At 40.3% G+C, this 17,671-nt stretch overlaps 2 protein-coding genes across 3 annotated transcripts in view; one reads left to right on the forward strand and one right to left on the reverse strand.

Annotated features, from left to right (window-relative positions):
• Nucleotides 1-6,013, reverse strand: part of NSUN2 (NOP2/Sun RNA methyltransferase 2) — an 18,797-nt gene extending 12,784 nt beyond the window's left edge. Inside the window, exons 1-8 of the mRNA XM_038174410.2 lie at nucleotides 5,721-6,013; nucleotides 5,541-5,645; nucleotides 5,342-5,447; nucleotides 4,631-4,702; nucleotides 3,331-3,415; nucleotides 2,180-2,372; nucleotides 1,746-1,820; nucleotides 594-724 (exon numbers count right to left, since the gene is read on the reverse strand). Of these exons, the coding sequence (XP_038030338.2) occupies nucleotides 594-724; nucleotides 1,746-1,820; nucleotides 2,180-2,372; nucleotides 3,331-3,415; nucleotides 4,631-4,702; nucleotides 5,342-5,447; nucleotides 5,541-5,645; nucleotides 5,721-5,959 (1,006 nt within the window). The 5' untranslated portion in view covers nucleotides 5,960-6,013. The remainder of the gene's footprint in view (nucleotides 1-593; nucleotides 725-1,745; nucleotides 1,821-2,179; nucleotides 2,373-3,330; nucleotides 3,416-4,630; nucleotides 4,703-5,341; nucleotides 5,448-5,540; nucleotides 5,646-5,720) is intronic.
• SRD5A1 (steroid 5 alpha-reductase 1) lies at nucleotides 5,333-16,154 on the forward strand. 2 transcript variants are annotated; one of them, XM_072034952.1, is made up of 5 exons: nucleotides 5,333-5,467; nucleotides 6,596-6,762; nucleotides 10,203-10,304; nucleotides 11,816-11,966; nucleotides 13,403-16,154. In XM_072034952.1, exons 3-5 carry the CDS (start codon nucleotides 10,226-10,228, stop codon nucleotides 13,467-13,469), a joined length of 297 nt encoding a protein of 98 aa, XP_071891053.1. In that variant the 5' UTR covers nucleotides 5,333-5,467; nucleotides 6,596-6,762; nucleotides 10,203-10,225; the 3' UTR covers nucleotides 13,470-16,154. The 2 variants fall into 2 exon arrangements, with proteins under 2 accessions (XP_071891053.1, XP_005029390.4); XM_005029333.5 differs by lacking the exon at nucleotides 5,333-5,467 and adding an exon at nucleotides 6,093-6,488.
• Nucleotides 16,155-17,671: the final 1,517 nt, after the last annotated feature.

A 17,671-nucleotide genomic window follows, 5' to 3' on the forward strand; every position in this document is an offset into this window, starting at 1 on the left:
AGCTGCAGAGCAGTCCCACATAATATGATCTGGGGGTTTTAGTCAATAACAAGTTGAATATGAGTCAACAGTGTGCCCTGGTAGCCAAAAGCACTAACTGTACCCTGGGGACCATCAGGAACGGCATTTGCTAGCCAGCTGAGGGAAGTGGTTGTCCCACTCAGCTCTGCACTGCTGCAGCCTCACCTCAAGCGCTGTGTGCAGTTCGGGGTGCCACGATATGAAAAGGACATAAAACTATTAGCAAGTGTTTAAAGGAGGGCTACAAAGATGGTGAAGGGTCTGGAGGGCAAGACGCATGAAAAGCGTTTGAGGTCCCTCGGTTTGTTCAGCCCAGAGCAGAGCAGGCTGAGGGGAGGCCTCATGGCGGCCTGCAGCTCCCCCAGGAGGGGAGCGGAGGGGCAGGCGCTGAGCTCTGCTCTCTGGGGACAGCAACAGGACCCGAGGGAACGGCATGGAGCTGGGACAGGGGAGGGTCAGGCTGGGGCTTAGGGAAAGGGTCTGCACCCAGAGGGTGGTCGGGCACTGGGACAGGGGGAGAGGAGGACTAAAAAAAATAACATTTCCCCTACTATCCAAGATTGCATTCTCACCTTGACTCTTTTCCAGCAGAGCTGCGATTACAGCTTCATTTTCGATAGGATTCAATGAACATGTAGAGTATACCATTCTCCCACCTTCTGCCAGCTGTTCAACACCACGGGTCGCAATTCTTAACTGCAATCTAAAAGAACATTTTTGGTCTAACCAGGCATCATTCAGGAAACAGAAACATTTCCCCCTTTTTTTTTTCAGGGGAAGCTATGCTACCTATACCTCAGACAAATAGCTCTCCATGGGCTAACTCAGCATATTCTGAGTTCAACAGTTGTCACCAACACACAAATTAAATTCAGTTGTAAACTGTCAGCTATCTCTGTGCTGCACACGCACTCACAATTACACCTGTTAAAACAGCAATTAGGTCAAACATTAATGGGACTGCATGGCAAGTTTTAACGCAGCGTTCTGTATTTTATTCTATCTAGCACCCTGTCAAGTTTATAATGAAGCATGCAAAACTAGAAAAATAACCCCCTAAGCCCTACTTTTCTCAGAAATCTAGAATTGAAATGAAGTGTAATATGACTGTTATCACAGACAAAAACGCTTAGCTAATGCTGGACTTCAGTGAAGAGTATCTCTGAGCTGGATGACCAGCTTATACTATAGCTGCATACTTACAACTGCAATAAACCCTACAATTACAAATGAGTTGCCAAGCAGTAACATGTCATCACAAGTCAGCTGAGTCACACTAACTGAGCACATTCTCAACTTGCAACAAATGCAAATAAAATGTTCTAAGTTTTTCATCTATTCTTAAATTATGGCTTTTTTACCTAGTACCTTGTACGAGGCTAAATACTCATTTACCATAAATTAACTTCAGTGTCAGGTAGCTGAAACCATTTATGTATGGGCTCCAATATTCTAGAATACACTAAAACACCACTATTAAGTTTTACAAGTTTCTGTGATTGTATAAGTTATTTTCCATCACTATTTCACCTGCATAAACATTAGGAATCCTATCCAAATGATCTAAAATATTAACCCTTTCTGGGAATAACATATAAGCTCTTGATTTCAGAGAAAAGGAACACTGCTTTGTCATATATTAATACACAAATGCAAGCGAGTGCTAAAAAGGTAGGAAAAGGAGGAGGAGAAACGAAGACGGATGTATAACAAGCATTTGTTACCCATGGAGCTGCAAACTGTTTTGTGTTGTCCACTTCTTCCATACATCAATGTTTTTCCTCATGGTTCCATCTCCACTGGAACAGAAGTCGAACACATTTGTATTATTTGTGGGTAAAATTAATTCCATATCCAAGTCATTTACAACTGCAAAAAATTAACAGTCCTTCTCCCATGTTATGCTGTACTGTTTATGTCTATGCTATATTTGTATTTTAATATTCTGAGCATAAAATGAAAATTTGTAACCCTTCAGCTAATCAAATTTAAGTACCACTTGGAATAATAAAAGGCCACCTTGATTTGGTATCCCCTTACCTACGACAGTTTAAGAGATTCACCTTTTTTGGATGTAACCAAAAGTTACACAGTAAGCAACACAGAAAACATCACTTGGTACCACAAAAATACAAGTACTGGTATACATGCAAGATACCTGCAGGGGACGTCACATAAAATCCTGTCGTAGAAGAGGATCTCTTTTTTTCCATCAACGTCTATTTGTAGATTAGGAATACTGGAGGCATCGTGATTTACCACCATGATGCATGGACTGTTTAATCTTTTAGCCTGATGAACCAGCAAATAGCACCGCTTGTTGTCAACATCGTTAGCAATTACAAAACCCTCTGTGAACATAAAACAGTGGGAAGAAGCATTACTATTTAACAGCTAAATAATTTACAGAGTGGCTTGCTTTATCTTCAAATTTGTGCAGATCTTTTACTAGAGATTCTTATTTAGAGGACCATTTATAAACAGAGGACCCCAAACTGAACGTAAGTTAAGAATGGTAAGGTCTAACTAATGTGACAAATACAGTTTTAAGATTTCTAGCTTCCATGCAGCTGAGTTTCCAAGGTACAACCAAGGGCCCTTCCGTTCTTGTTCTCAAAGTAAAACCTTCGGAGATAAAACCTCCTCTACCACCACAGATTTCTGTATTACACTGAAAATCTGCTGGTGTACAGAAAGAACACACCCCTCCAAATTCACAATTTATGGAGACGGTATTTTCTGTGAGCACCTAAGTAAAGGTAGAGATTTGAGAGTGGTGAGGCACCGGAACAGGCTGCCCAGAGAAGCTGTGGATGCCCCATCCCTGCAGGTGCTCAAGGCCAGGCTGGATGGGGCTTTCAGCACACTGGTGTAGTGGGAGGTGTCCCTGCCAATGGCAGGGGGGTTGGAAATGAGTGATCTTTAAGGTCCTTTCCAGCCCAAACTACTCTAGGAGCTTGAAGAAAGACACTTCTGATAACCTTCATTTAAGGCTGAAGCACCTTAATCCAAGTGCAGGATACAAGCAGAACATAAAGGCGTGCAAACCACCACATAGAAACTGATCTGTGATTGCATCTATTACATGCTCAGCTGTGAAGATAAATAATCCATCTCTCTTCTTCAAGGCAAGGAAGCCCACAACATTTCAAGGAAAAGGCAGAGGTATTTTCCATCTCATATAATTCAACCAATGATGGAATTCAGTACATAGTTAAATGCAGTTGCCATCTGTGATATTAATCTATTACATAAAAAGGGGGCAATTTAAAGTAACAATTTTTTTTTTGCTCGTTTTTCCAAACTTACTGGGAAAAGGATCATTCATGTCTGCATGCAACATTTCAATGAGCTGTGCAGTCTTAGATCCAGGTGCAGCACACATATCTAAAATCTAAAAAGACAAAAAGGTTAAAAAGAACAAGCCCTGCCTTCTACATACTTGAAAAACGTGCTATGTATTCTTGGTTAAATATATGTTTTTGCATATAAACACAAAATGATTATGATTACTCAGAACACTGATCTGCAAGAAACTACAAAGTACAGTTCCGTTCATAAAAACATCAACGAAAACAGTTTTATCTCTAAGGGTCTACAACATGAGAAGAACTTTGGCTTGTAGGGAACATCTAAACCACCTGAAAAAATACAAATACAAAATACAAATACAGAAGCATGTGCAAAAATATTCAATTTGTGTTTTACATGAAGTCAAACACATTTACTACCTGTTCAACCCCACGCGAAACTCAAAACGTACCTGTGACTCATTAGGACAATCCCTATCACTAAATCCTTTCAGTGAAGGAAGAGGGAGATTTAAAAATTTTAAATAAAGAAGTGCACAACATGGCTGCTTAAGATCACAGGGCGCTTTTAACTAGCTCCCTGACACAGATTAAAAGAGTAAGGCCACCTGACTGACATTCATTCTGACCTGAAGTACAGTGCATGCAAACACAGCCAAGTTTAGAACAGGAAGTCTGCTACCAGATACCTCCATCCCTACAATCTGCCATTGGAAAGTGTCTTGTGTGTTCCTTAGCCACCTCAAATTTAAGTTAGCAACCTGTAATTTTCAGCCACCATCAACAGCAGGTTTCAGCTCACCGAAGTTACTTTGCCTAACAGATATATGGATCAGAAGTTTGCAACTTTTTCAAAAGGTATAAAAGCTTCTTCAAAATGTATAAAGGACTGAAAATCAGCTGGTAGAGAACATGACAGTTGGGATCTGGAAAAGCATGTCTGTTCCCAGCATGACGGATAATAGGAAGTTTAAACATTTAGTTACCTTACTTTAAAAGAGGGTTGTAACACAGATAGGATACCTAACCTGGATACAGCTAGTTACATTTACACACCAAAATTAAGATCACGCAACTACATTAAAGCAAAGTCTTTTTTCCTTAGTATTGCTCATAGCTGAAAAAGCAGCTGTCTCTCTATTTATGAACTGAACACTAGTTGACTGGTGTGGTCTACATGCAGAAAGCATAAAACATGCCAACATAGAATATCAGCACTGATACCATCATCGTAGGCTTAGTTTAAGCAATCTGTCTTATATGAAAAAACCCTAGCGTGCATTGTATTTTAGAGTTACCTTATGATGAGGATTAACATTAAGCAGCAGGGGTGGGATCATACTAACAGCCTCTTGACGACTGATATTTCCCTTAAAGAAAGGAAAACATTTGACAAGACAAAACGTTTATTTTACAATAAACTATAAACTAGAAAGAACAAAACACCTTCCTTAAATTAAAATAACAAAGCAGTCAAAAGCACAGCTTCAAACTTAGGATTAAATTATGTTACCATATAAGAATCAGTATTTTCTAAGCCGAATTTTGGATATAGTCCATTTCTATTAATTCTACAGTTGTGATTTCTGTTCAAAAGAAAATAGACGCTGGCTTCAAACAAGTGAAAGTGTGAAACATCCGCTATTAAAGGTACGTTTTGGCGTGTTTACACATGGTTTTTACCCTGCTCTAGCATCTGTTTTTTAACAGCAAGTAATGACTCCGGAAGCACTCGTTTTCACGTTCTCAAACAAAAAATTGTGATGATGTTAGTAAAAATATTTAAAAGCGTAGTTATGTGCTGGAGTTATGGGATGAATCAATGTAATGTGGAGTGATATAATTATTTGCTGGAGTTAGTGGATGAATCAATGGAATATAAAATCTAGACTTTTTCTGAGTCAGGCGATTTCTGGGAGGAAAGGCACTGCCTCAACCTGTCCCGCCGCCCTGAAACACAGCTCCACGTGGGGCTGGGGAGCAGCAGCAGGTCCTGACGGGGCACTTACACATTCGGTCTCGCTGACCAGGAACTGGTGGAACTTCTCCAGCTGCGGCGACTTGCGCAGGATCTTCCTGCTCAGGTTGGTGTGCCAGGCCAGCTCCTCCGGGTACCTGTGGCGCAGCGGGGAGAGGTGAGAGAGGGGAAGGCGAGGGGATGGAGGCAGGATTTGAGGATAGGGGCTGAGAGGAGGGGGGCGGGCTCACCAGCTCAGCGGCTGCGGCATCTCCACCTCCTGCCCGTCGACGCGGAGGCCGCGCAGCTCGGCGAAGAAGCGCTCCTTGAGGCAGTGCCGGATCTCCCTGGCGTGGCTGCGGGGCGAGAGGCGAGGCTGAGCCCCGCGGTGTCCCCGCGGTGTCCCCGTCCCCCTGCCCCCGTCCCCTCACCTCTTGTAGCCGGTGATGCGCAGCGTGGCGGGCAGCGGCTCGCGCAGCGCCGCCATGAAGGCGTCCCACTCGGCGGCGGGCACCACGGCCTGCCCGCGGTAGTAGCGCTCGAACAGCGCGTTCTCCTTCACGATCTCGGGGTAGCCGCCGGACCAGCCCTGCTCCCCCCCGCCACCGCCGCCCTGCTCCCCGCCCCGCTGCTGCTGCGGCCGCCGCCGCTCGCGGGCCCTGCGGCCCATGGCTGCCAGGAGCCTGCCCAGCACCGTGATGGCGGAGCGGGCGCCGGCACGCTCTGCGCATGCGCACCTCCACACGCTGCCACCACCGCCCCGCCCCTCGGCGCTCATTGGTGCGTGGGGATGAATGGGGCGCACGGCTCCCTCCCTCCCTCCGCACTTCGGCTCCCTTCGGCTCCTTTCGGCTGCGCTCGGCTCCCCCCGGCATGGCAGCGGCGGCGGGCGGCGAGGGCCCGTGCGCGTTCTGGCGGCGGGTGTCGGGCGGCGAGGAGCGGCGGCTGCTGGAGCTGCTGGCCTACGGGCTGGTGGCGCTGGGCGCCGGCTCCGCGCTGCTGCTGCGCTTCGTGCCCATGCCCTACGGCCGCTACTCGTCGCCGCGCTTCGGCTGCCCGCTGCCCGCCCGGCCTGCGTGGGCGCTGCAGGAGCTGCCCTCGCTGCTCGTCCCCCTCGCCCTGGCCGCCTGCGGGGCCGCCGCCGGCCGCTGGCCCAACCGCCTGCTGCTGGGCGGCTTCGTGCTGCACTACCTGCACAGGTACGGGGTGCGCAGAGCCGGGCGGGGCTCAGCCCCGCTTGGCTTTAACACCCCGGTCACAGTAATTGCCCTGGATGCAGCAGTGCCTCTCTCCCGGTTCGTTACAGGGCGCTCATATTTCCCTTCCTGATCCGGCAAGGAAAGCCAACGCCGTTTTTCACCTTCCTGCTGGCGCTCCTCTTCTGCGTTTACAATGGGTACTTGCAAGGCCGAAGCTTAAGCAACTATGCGGAATACCCCTCAGGCTGGCTAAAAGATCCCTGTTTCATTGCAGGTGAGTTAAGCCACTGCATGAGAGCATTAGGAGCAGGAATTTTGTCCTCACAGGATGCCAGTTTTAACATCAAAAGTCCTTGATGTTAGGCTATTTTTTTTATAACCATACCTATCTCCCCCCACTGCAGTGAGTGGGCTTTGGCAAAGAACAAAACTGTGCCACGAGGGTGGGGTTGGAAGGTTGATCATTCAGTCCTATCAGGAGGTGAGATTACACTTACCTTTGAAGCCAGGCATATAATTAAAAAGATAAGGTGTTTGCTGATTGCGTTCTTTGCCTTACTTCTTGTTTGCTGGGCACCTGCTTTTGCCTACTGTCAAATGTAATACCTTTTTTTTTTTTTTTCCTAAGGAAGTATTTACTGAAGGTTCTCTATGATTTGGAGATAAGGCAGAACATTTTGCCTTGTCAGGGAAAGATGGAACACTGGGTTGTATGGATTCTTAATCTGACCCAGTACAACTCTTACTGTTTTTCTGGAGTCAAAGCAAGACGGTGTTTCTCACAGATTTCTCAGACCTTGTACAGCAAGAATAAGAGCTTTATTTTCATAATACTGCCTAATATTGCAGTATTATGGCAGATGACAGTAGAGGGCCACTGTGCTGTAACAACTGAGATTGAATAAATTTAGGTCTCAATAGATTATCTTGCAAAGATTAAGAGGGAGTAGTATTTGTGCTCCAAAAATGGAGAAGATGAGGTACAAGGGAATATCTTCACTGGGGAGGTAGGTAGTTGTATGGGCACATGTGAAACTCATGTGGTACTTTTGAAGTTCTAGTCTCTTGGTTAAACATGATTCCAAAAAAAAAAGCATTCAGAAGAACAGTTGATCAAAACTGTTAGACTGATGCAACGTAAAATCTTCAGTTTCCTGTGTCCTGGTTTAGTACCTTAATCAAAAGATTATCTCAAAACTGTGCTGTAAACAAAACATGAGTCATGAGGCATAAGTTAATGCCTCCTTACTGAAATGTTAGGGGGGAAAAAGGTAATAGGTCATGTTCAGGTTTCCTGGTTTGTTTGTTTGTTTTTGAATACTCTATTTTAAGGATTTCTGAAAAGTGCAAATGTATAAATGATAATGTTTAGGTTCATCTGCCTTTAGTTATGATTACTTCTGAGTACAAATTTAACTCTTTGTTTTGCAAGTAATACCAATGTGGAATTAATTTTTATATTTCCTGTACTGCTAGTTGTAAGAGGTGTTGGTTTCATGACTACAAGGACAACTTATTATTTAAGTTACCCTGAAAAGTAAGGAAGTGGAGATTCTTGGTATGCATAGCATCTACTGTAGTACCATCACTCCCTGTTTTGTTTTTTTTTTTTTTGAGATTTTTTTTGTAATAAGTCTTGAGATGGGTTGGTAATGGGTCTGAGAGAGCCAAACCTAAGACTTTTTTTCTTTTATTCCTGCTAAAAGGGTATACATACATACGTACGTACGTCTGTAACTTGGAATCTAGTGGCTATTTATAATAGTTATTTGGGGCGAACACAAGATAGAACTGTTTGAATATCTGCAGTTCATGCTTGTAGTTTTTGGTCACTCAAATGCAGAAGTGCTTTATTGTATGCCAGATGCTCCCTGAGCAATTGGGCTATGCTCTAATTTTTCAGAAACGTGTGGCAGTGTCTTTAAGGCTGTGGCTAAAATGACAAAAAATTATAAGATTGGAGAACAGCAGGAAAGCAGATCTGACATATTATTATGTTAATAAGTTGTTTTAATCTACATGAAGTTACACAAGGAACAAAAATGGGAGTGTCAACAAATGGCAGACAAACAAGGTTCAGCTGAAAGTTGAAGAGAAATTTGCGGCGAAGATAGAGAACGCATTGTTCCTTTGAGACCTCCCACCACTATGGCTAATTAGCTTCACTTCTCCAGATTCCTATCTGTGAATCCTTAGGATACTGATGGGATGTCTGTTTTCAGATGCTTAGGAGTTAATTCTGGGAAATCAATGCCTTACATCTACACCAGCAATTGATCTGGAGCACTGATATAGCTTTAATGCAGTTCCCTCATGGTTTCTACAGACTGGGCATTGGTTTCGTTCAGAGCAGTGAACTAATCTGTTTTAAAAGGAAAGCAAAAAGTGTTGCTTCAAATGCAGCACAACATGTGATAAAACTCAGGTTGCAAAGCAAGCAGACTAATGAAGAACACCCCACAGGCTGCCTATGAGAGCTCTAGTCATGCTTTCTCCAGTTCTCCCTTTCATTGTGCTAGCTTGCAGTGCTTTTAGGGTTTGAGACCTCATGACAGCCTACTCACCTCTAAGTATTCACAGCTAAGTTCTATTCAGATGGATAAACTCCCAAATGACTTGGGGCTGTTTAAGATAACCTTGTACAGAATAATAGTATTTGATGTGTACCACTATCTTCTCCCTTTAATATCACCAAACGTATTCAAAGAAAGTCAAAGATGAACAGAAAACCAGTGTTCTAGTGAAGTGTCGAGTGTCAACCTTAAGCATGCTTTGTCCACAGTAGATGCTGGATTACAACTAAAGCAACAACTGACTGTGAAATTAGTTACCTCTGCTCTGTGGATCACTGAATATGAATTGCATTCAGGTTCATCTATCAATTCATCTATCTGCCAGGTTGATAGATCTGTAGAACTATCAAACCTGTAGAGAGTATTAAGTCCTTTTGTTTATTTCTCTCAGCTTTTTATTTCAACTTCACAAGAATTCATTCTCTGTTACAGGTGTCCTTAAAATACAGTTCTCGTTTAGGTCACAGAAAGGAATCTTCTATGACTTTGGACTGAGCTTGAGACAGTATGGCAGGAGTTTTTCCCTAAAGAAAGTCCAAGCTCTTTCTCTCTTTGCATCATACTTGTTGAAAAATTGCAAGCTCAGTATTTATAGTGCTCGACAAGACTAGGTTTAGGAAGACTCTAAACCTAACTTCCAGGAACATGATTATGCTGTCTTTGGTAGTCTAGTGGTTTTTTTATTCCTTTTATTACACTCTGGCATACTGTCGCTTCAAAAAAAAAAAAAAAAAAAAAAAGACTAAGGTGCTAGGGTGATAGTGGCTGGTTCCTTCAGTGTTGTTTAAAGTGGTGTTTGATTTTCTTTATGGAAGTTAGGGGTTATACATATGACATGGTATATATTTGTACGCACATACATTTAAATATATGCGCATACCTTTGGCAACATGAGAATAAAACTTTATACTTAAAAGTACTATTCCTGTCCAGAGACCTGTTGATTACTGTGAGCTTTACTGGCTGAAGAGCTCATTGTGGGATTGGGATTGTGCATAATGTCACTAGAATTGTTTATCTTGCTTACATTATTATTGCTTTGAGACAATATGGCTAATGTTTGAAATATGACTTTTTTTTTCCTGATAGAGTGCTTTGACTCACTGTATTAAAGATAAGTATTTTAAATATTTCTCTTCAGGTTTTATAGGGTGGCTGGTTGGCATGGCAATCAATATTCATTCTGATCATATTCTTAGAAATCTGAGAAAACCAGGGGAAACTGGTTACAAGATACCAAGAGGTGAGTAAAATGTTACAAAAATCTATTTAGCAAAAGAAGCATGTTTTGTGAGGAGAGCTGGGATTGATCAGCCTAGAGAAGAGAAGGCTCATGGGGATCCCATAAATGTAAATAAGTACCAGATGGGAGGCAATGAAGATGAGGGAGCCAGGTTCATAGTGGTCCACAGTGACAGGCCAGAAGGCGATGAACACAAATTAAAACACATGAAATTCCATGTGAACACAACTCTTTTACCATGAGGTTGGCCAAAGACTAGAATAGGTTGCCCAGAGAAGCTGTGGAGTCTCCACCTTTGGAGATGCTGAAAATGTGACTGGATGCTATTTTGGACATCCTTCTCTAGCTGAACCTGATTTGAACAGAGTGAGGTTGGACTAGATGATCTCAAGACCCTTCCAACCTAAATTACTTTGCAAGTCGGTGTTACAGAGACCTTCCAAGGCTTGATATATTTTACTGGAGATAGACAAATTGCTATTACAAGTTTCCTGTCATATCATAAATGACTATTTAAGGAAGTGATTGTAGCGTTCATATTTTTCACCAAGAACATAACTTTGTATCTTTACATGGGCAGTTGAATTAACATCTGTTAAGATGAATACAGAGATAGTGTGAGATGTTCAGATGTTTAGAAGGAAATAAGATTTGTTTTGCTGCATAATCAGGAGGAGTCAGTCTTTTTGATATTACTTATCCAATTCAAGTGCTAGAATTCTGCCATTTTGTCACAAAAACAGAGTAATTAAAAACAAGGTCAAAACGTGTCCTTTATTAAGCTTGGCAAATATTTGCTTGTTTGGTCCCACTAGGACATGCACTTATGTTATCAATTTGTACTCTAACTTTGGAATTAAGGTGAAAGTTCTTATTTTTAAAAATAACTCCCAGCAGGTGAGTACTGACTGTTTATGCATAATTAGCTGTAAAATATGTTTAATACAAACTGCCAGTTACTGCTATTGATAAGGGTCAGGATTGAAGTAGCTAAGGTTATCTTTCTCCAGACCTGGCAGGGCACAGGAACAAAAGGGCAATGCATTTTAAGCTAGAGCATAAATTTGCAATTTAAATTTAGAAAAATATTCTTTGATTAATATAATTCGGGATACTTCAACTGGAGAAATGAGGCATTGTATGCTAACTAACCCTAGGTGTATATTATGGGACTATTTTACATGTAAATGGTATTGTGTTTTGTATTTTTTGCATATTTAAAAAAAAGGTTTTGTACATAGTCATATACAGCTTGAAGTAGTTATTTACAGAGGTATGGAATCACTTCTGGTACCAAATTTTTTTCCATGATTCAAAGAAGAAAAGTGTAACTGGAGAAGGTCTGTTTTAGAAGGATGTCTAAAGTAATCCTTCATGGTACAGCTTGAACTGGAAAACAGTTTCTACTGCCTTTAAAAATATAGAGATATTAGTGATATAGGATGTCTTAGACTTATATTGAATATGTCCTTCATTAAGGTGCTTTTCAAATAAACCTGTCCTGCTTTTAGGAGGAATGTTTGAGTATGTCAGTGGAGCCAACTTTTTTGGAGAGATCCTGGAATGGTTTGGGTTTGCCCTTGCCTGCTGCACCATCGAAAGCCTTGCATTTGCATTGTGTACACTTTTTATCTTGGGCTCTAGGGCAAAGCAACACCATCAGTAAGTGTTTGTCTTATTTCTATTGTCTGTGCCACACTTCATTTCCAGTGTGTAAATTATACCTCATCCCATAGGGATGTTGCAGAACAAGTCTAATGAAAAGCTGTTAACTGCAATGAAGAATGAGATAATGCTTCAAGCAGTACTAAACATAAGATTGCAGCAAAATAGTGTTAAGCATAAGGAATATAAGTGCACACAATGTACAATGAGGTAGTCAAAATAATGGCTATTCATTACATGACCAGAATTCATCCTGGACCTCTAAAGATTGGATACATTTGGGAAAACTACCTTTGCTTGATCATACATTATAGTTTATTTTCCAGCTCAAACTTCTTACTATAGTATTACATTACTGAAAATAACCAAAGGTTTCTGCTACAGGCAGGACCATCAAAATCAAGTCTATTAAATATCCATAGAGTTGATTGCTTATTTTTGTATATAAAGGCTCTGTTCTGTAAAACTATCAGACTGATAATGTACTGTATTCACATTTTGGCTTTCCTGTTAATAGAAGAATCGGTTTGAGAAAACTTCTTGAAAAAATTCTTTTTCAGAAATAGCACACTTAAAAGAACCTGAACACTCTAATCTTAGTTATTTTTGGCTTCCTGCTTTGACTGTTTTTGTGGAACTTGGTGGCATAAGAGGAAATAAATAGGAGGAGGTAGACTGGAAGAATGCCATTGCTAAGTGTCACATCAGCTATGGCTTTGCCTAGCAGAGTCTTGAAAACTTCCAGAAATAAATATCTTTCTGTACCTCCTTGGGTGTTCTAGTTCTGTATTACCATCCCAGTGAACAAGATTTTTCTTACTGTCCAACCTGAACCTTCCAGGTCATCTGTGACTATTTCTCCCTGTTCTACCACCTGCCACGGTTGAGTGAGCCATAATGTACTTTGGATTGGGAGGGGCAGCTGAAGGTTGTCTAGTCCAGTTACCTAGACCGACCTGCTTCTGCCAGGGCTAACACCAAAGCTATACAACTTCTGCCAAGTCCTTCATCCAGCTGAGTTCAGAGTGCCTCCAAGGATGGAGGTTGTAGCACCACTGAGGAAAAAAATCCTGTTGCAGGATTCCTGTTGGATATTATTTTTTCCTCTACTTCTAAAATATAAATAGGATGCATTACAATACACATTTTACAAGAGAAGTCTGTTCCTTCCCTGGCTGCTCTGATCGCACCTACTAGCTTGATTTCCCATTGCTAGCAACGATAGCTTTGTTTTGCTGTAGTTGGCAATTAGATTTTCTTAGAATGAGTGTGGTAAATAGCAATTTTCTATCCAGAGTAGGTTCTAAAGACACTTTTCTAGTTTGTATCCAAAAATAAAATGGATTAAATTGAAAGCTTTATATAGTTAATGAACTTCCTTGAGAATATTTTAAAGATGCAGTACTCATCGCATTTGTACCTTTGTTTTTCAGGTGGTACCTTGAGAAATTCGAAGACTACCCAAAGGATAGAAAAATTCTGATTCCATTTGTGTACTAACGGATGCTTTGAATACCATCAGATTCTGGTGGTAACGCTGTTTTTGAAATGGTTACTTTTTGGAACACCTAACGCTTCACAAGTGTTAGCCAGTTAACGTACTCTGTTCGCTACTGACAAAGCCTTGTGCTGCTAGTAGTTACTGCTTTTCTTCATAATGAAACCCCCGAATCTGATGGACATGGTGAACAGGAACAAAGGTGCTTTTGCAACAATGCAGCACCGTTGTGAATATGTAAGGCAAGGTGACTGATTTCACATTGTGGAAACTACTGTACAAGGTTTCTGATGTTTTATTTTCAGCCTACAGAGTATTCGGGTATTACTCATCTGATCTAGCCATGTCCTGAGGATTGTGCTATGAGCCCAGTCACCGTAGTGTATAATTTGGCTGGTGCGTTTGGCCTTTTAGTTGCCTGCATACACAAATGGGGTTGATTTGTCTTGCCTTCCTAATTTTTTTCCCCTTGCCCCCATTTCCAGGAGAACTGATGCACAGCAAAGACATTGAATGAATATAGTTGCTGTTAGGCAATAAACGTTCCTTCTCTCTGCATTCTTGCACAGATATGAATGCTATATAGGTAAAATGTAATACTGTTTACAACAATAGCTGTAGTGGTAATTCTCCCAAATAACTGATTTAGTCATCTACCTCTAACTTCATAACTATCTCAAATAATACTCAACATGTGTTTTTTGCATTCAGCACTATTTTTAGAGGATATTTTTTTATTAAGGGTACTCACTACAGTCTAGCACTGTTAACAATTCTTTGTAATATTTTCTAAAGGTTTTTACAGAATTTTCTTACTATGCAGTTTTAAAGTCTTTCTTTTCCTGTTGATGGTCTAGTTGATTCTTATATTCAAATTTTGGAATCTTTTAGTGCTGCTTTCTTGTTTCATAAATGTTAGTTCTCACACTGCTATTTTTTTTTTCCTGAAGGAACCCAGAGGGATTTCAAAGACATGATAGGATCTCAAGTATACAGACTTCTGAGTTTTGGACACATCTATGTCCTTTGAATATTTGTGATATTAAAGAGTTTTTTAGAATTGCGGAGAAGTCAGGTTTTCTGCAGAAACCCTCAAGGAAAAAAACGAACTGCTGCAAATGTATTTTGGAAATCTATGGAAATCAAAAACAAATTGATAATAGAACTTTATTAGATGTTGAGTGTTCCAGTATGGTATTGTGTTAAGCTTTGTCCATCCAGTGTTCAAAATTCTTTCTTTGCTATGACCTACATGGCTGTAGTAATCCATGTAATATGAGGGTGGAACTTTTACTTTTCTAATCTTAAATATTTTCTTTTAAAAAATACATTCAGGAAATGGGCAGTGAAAAAGGACTTTGCCACCCAAGATTTTTCTTAACAGTGGTGTCTTCCTGCTTTCCTTCTTGTAACGGTTATACAGTTCTTAGTGCACTGAAGTCTTGCCTAACATCAAGGATTTACTCAGTGATGAAAAATGTAACACGTTTTATCATTACTGACTGAAATAGTCAAAGGATGGAGGGGAGAGAAGCTGTCACTCATACCATGATGATAACTTATCCTACAGCTAAGCCATCGGACTGCCAGTTGCTCCTCACAGCGATGACCAGTTACTGCCTCAGCTGATATCCAGGAAGTCTAGCTCATGGAGAGTCTAGGAATACCCACTCCTTTGAAGTTAGTGTCAGTTGGCACATTGCTTGGTTCTCAAATTGTTTCATCTTTTATTTGATGTTTATGTCTTTTATGTCTTTTCTTGGTGTTTTACAGGAAACTTGAGGCTTTCCTTTTTATTTATTTTTTTGTTATCATGCTTTAATGCAACATTTGATCCTATGTGTTGTGATGAAAGTTGGTCATGAAGCCTCTCAGGGAAAGGATGACTTACCCTCAGTGGAGCTAGAGAATAACAGTTCAATAGGATCACTTAAAGCTGAAGAGAATCACTAAGTCTGAAGATAATTTTAGGAACTGTTTTAATTTCCAGGTGTTTCTAAGCCCTTCATGCAGCATGGTAGTTCTTAAATACTGATATCTAAGCCATCCAGTTATCAATATCTGTTTTAAAAGAGCAAAATGTATCAGCATCTCATCTAGGGGTTTAAAGACTTGCATGGTTTACAGTGAACTAATATTTATGTTTTGGGGTTAGTTTAAAAAAACACAACTAAAGGTACAACCATTTATTATATATTATAGTCTTTATTATTGTTTACAGAAAACTTTTATCGATGTCTCAGTTTCGTTCTGGTTCTATGCTGTTAAGTGTTTATCTTGACAAAAATTTAACTGGCTTAAATTAACTGTTAATTTATGGTTTATGTATAGGGGAATGAAGGTCTGAAACATGGTGCTCTGAGGGTTTATTGGTGTTTTTTTATTTACTTCTTACAGAGAAGGAAACACTAAGTTGTATGGGATGTAAATGTCAATGTATTTGGAAATTCTAGTTAACTGCAATATTAAAAAAATATAGAAGGCTTTGTTTTTTTGTTGTTTATATTTTATATTCTAATTATACTGCTGGAACCTGTCACAATTACAGAATTTTATTTAATCACGTTACAGAATTTTATTTAAGGCAGTTCATTCTAATATATCATACAGTATACCAAGGTGAACAGCATTGGTGGTGAAAACCATATAATCAATTTGCTCAGTTCTAGAAATGTCTCTTACTTAAACAGTATTCCCTTACATTTTTAATACTTCACTTGTACTCTCCTCCCCTTTTAGGAGCATTGACAGAATTTATCTGAGAAGTCTTTCTTGAAAGTACGTAGTGTTAACATGAATTATGTTCTTCCCTTTCCAGAAGGAGATGTGTACACTCTCTATTGGGTGGTAATAGCTATAGCAATTTCTAACAGATACGCCTATTCAGATCACCTGCATCTTTCACAAGTATCCCCTACTAATAAAATGCAGTTTGTGGTGTTTTGCTTGAATATTTTCTCCTGTTAGCAGTCATTGCTATAACTTGTGGAGATTGGCTAAGGGTTTTTGTACCAGGTCTTTCATTATCCCAAGTGAGGTCTTGAGGACTGTGGTAGTAAGGCTATATTAAAATATCCTAGGTACATATGTGACCTTGAATAGATGCACTCAAAAAAATAAAATAGAAGTTATGGGATAGGTTGTCTAGTGATACATTTGTATGTAAAACAAAGTAAATAACTGAGTTGTTCTGTGCTTGCATATACATAGATTAAAGAATAACAGAAGCAGAAGCTACATTTTCAGATTCTTCCTCTGCTAGTTCAGAGTGAACTCTTTGGACCAACAATAGCACTTCTGTGCACATGCATGAGCAAGCAATTATGGAAATTTCTGTTGGAAGATAATGGAAGGGATGAGCCTATAACAAGGTTTGCACCTAACAGTGGCTCAACTTCTACTTGATCTTGTTGAGCTTCTGAAAAAGTCTTGTAGATTTCTTGTTTAATTTAATGTTGGCATTGCAAGCCAACACCTTGTTTTGTTGTGTATAATGACTGATTCAGCATGTGATGATCTAGCTCATCAATTGAGGTAACGTTTGATTACATAAATGCCTACATGTAGGTCATCTTCTACAGATACTCAAAAGTCTCCTTGAAATGTCTCTGGATGTAGATAAACTTGGTAAGGTTTTTCTGCCATAATAGTTAAATTTTCACTAAGTGTTCCTAAAAAGTATTCCTGTAACATTATGGACATCATTTTTAGATCACTGGCTTAAAAAGGCAAGGAAGAGAGTGTCATGGAGCGTATGGCAGCAGCCCTTCTTAACAGAGGCTGCTTTGTTAAACTGAGCACAACTTTCTTGTTCTGTTACATTCTCAATAATGCTTCCAAGAAGATGCACTTAAATCTCTCTTGAGGTGTTTCTGGGAAGGGATACTATTGATTTGGTGGGGTAGAAGACCTCCAACACAGCTCTGAGGAGTTGCATTTGTTCAGTTGCAGTGATCAGTATGGGGTGCAGTACCCCAGTAGTTCACCCACATCTCAGAGGGAAATAACCTGCTTGTAAAACTGAGCTTTCTATCTTTAGCCAGGTAATTCCACTAAGATAGTGAGTTAAAATAATCCACATATAAAACTTGTTTTGTAAGTTTACTTTCTTGATATTTTTAACAATCTGTCCATATTCTAATAAAATTTGATTTGAATAGAACCTTACTTTTCCTTTAAACTGATATGTTCTTACAACTCCCAC

Source organism: Anas platyrhynchos, chromosome 2 (assembly GCF_047663525.1).
Source record: "Anas platyrhynchos isolate ZD024472 breed Pekin duck chromosome 2, IASCAAS_PekinDuck_T2T, whole genome shotgun sequence".
Classification (NCBI taxonomy): domain Eukaryota; kingdom Metazoa; phylum Chordata; class Aves; order Anseriformes; family Anatidae; genus Anas; species Anas platyrhynchos.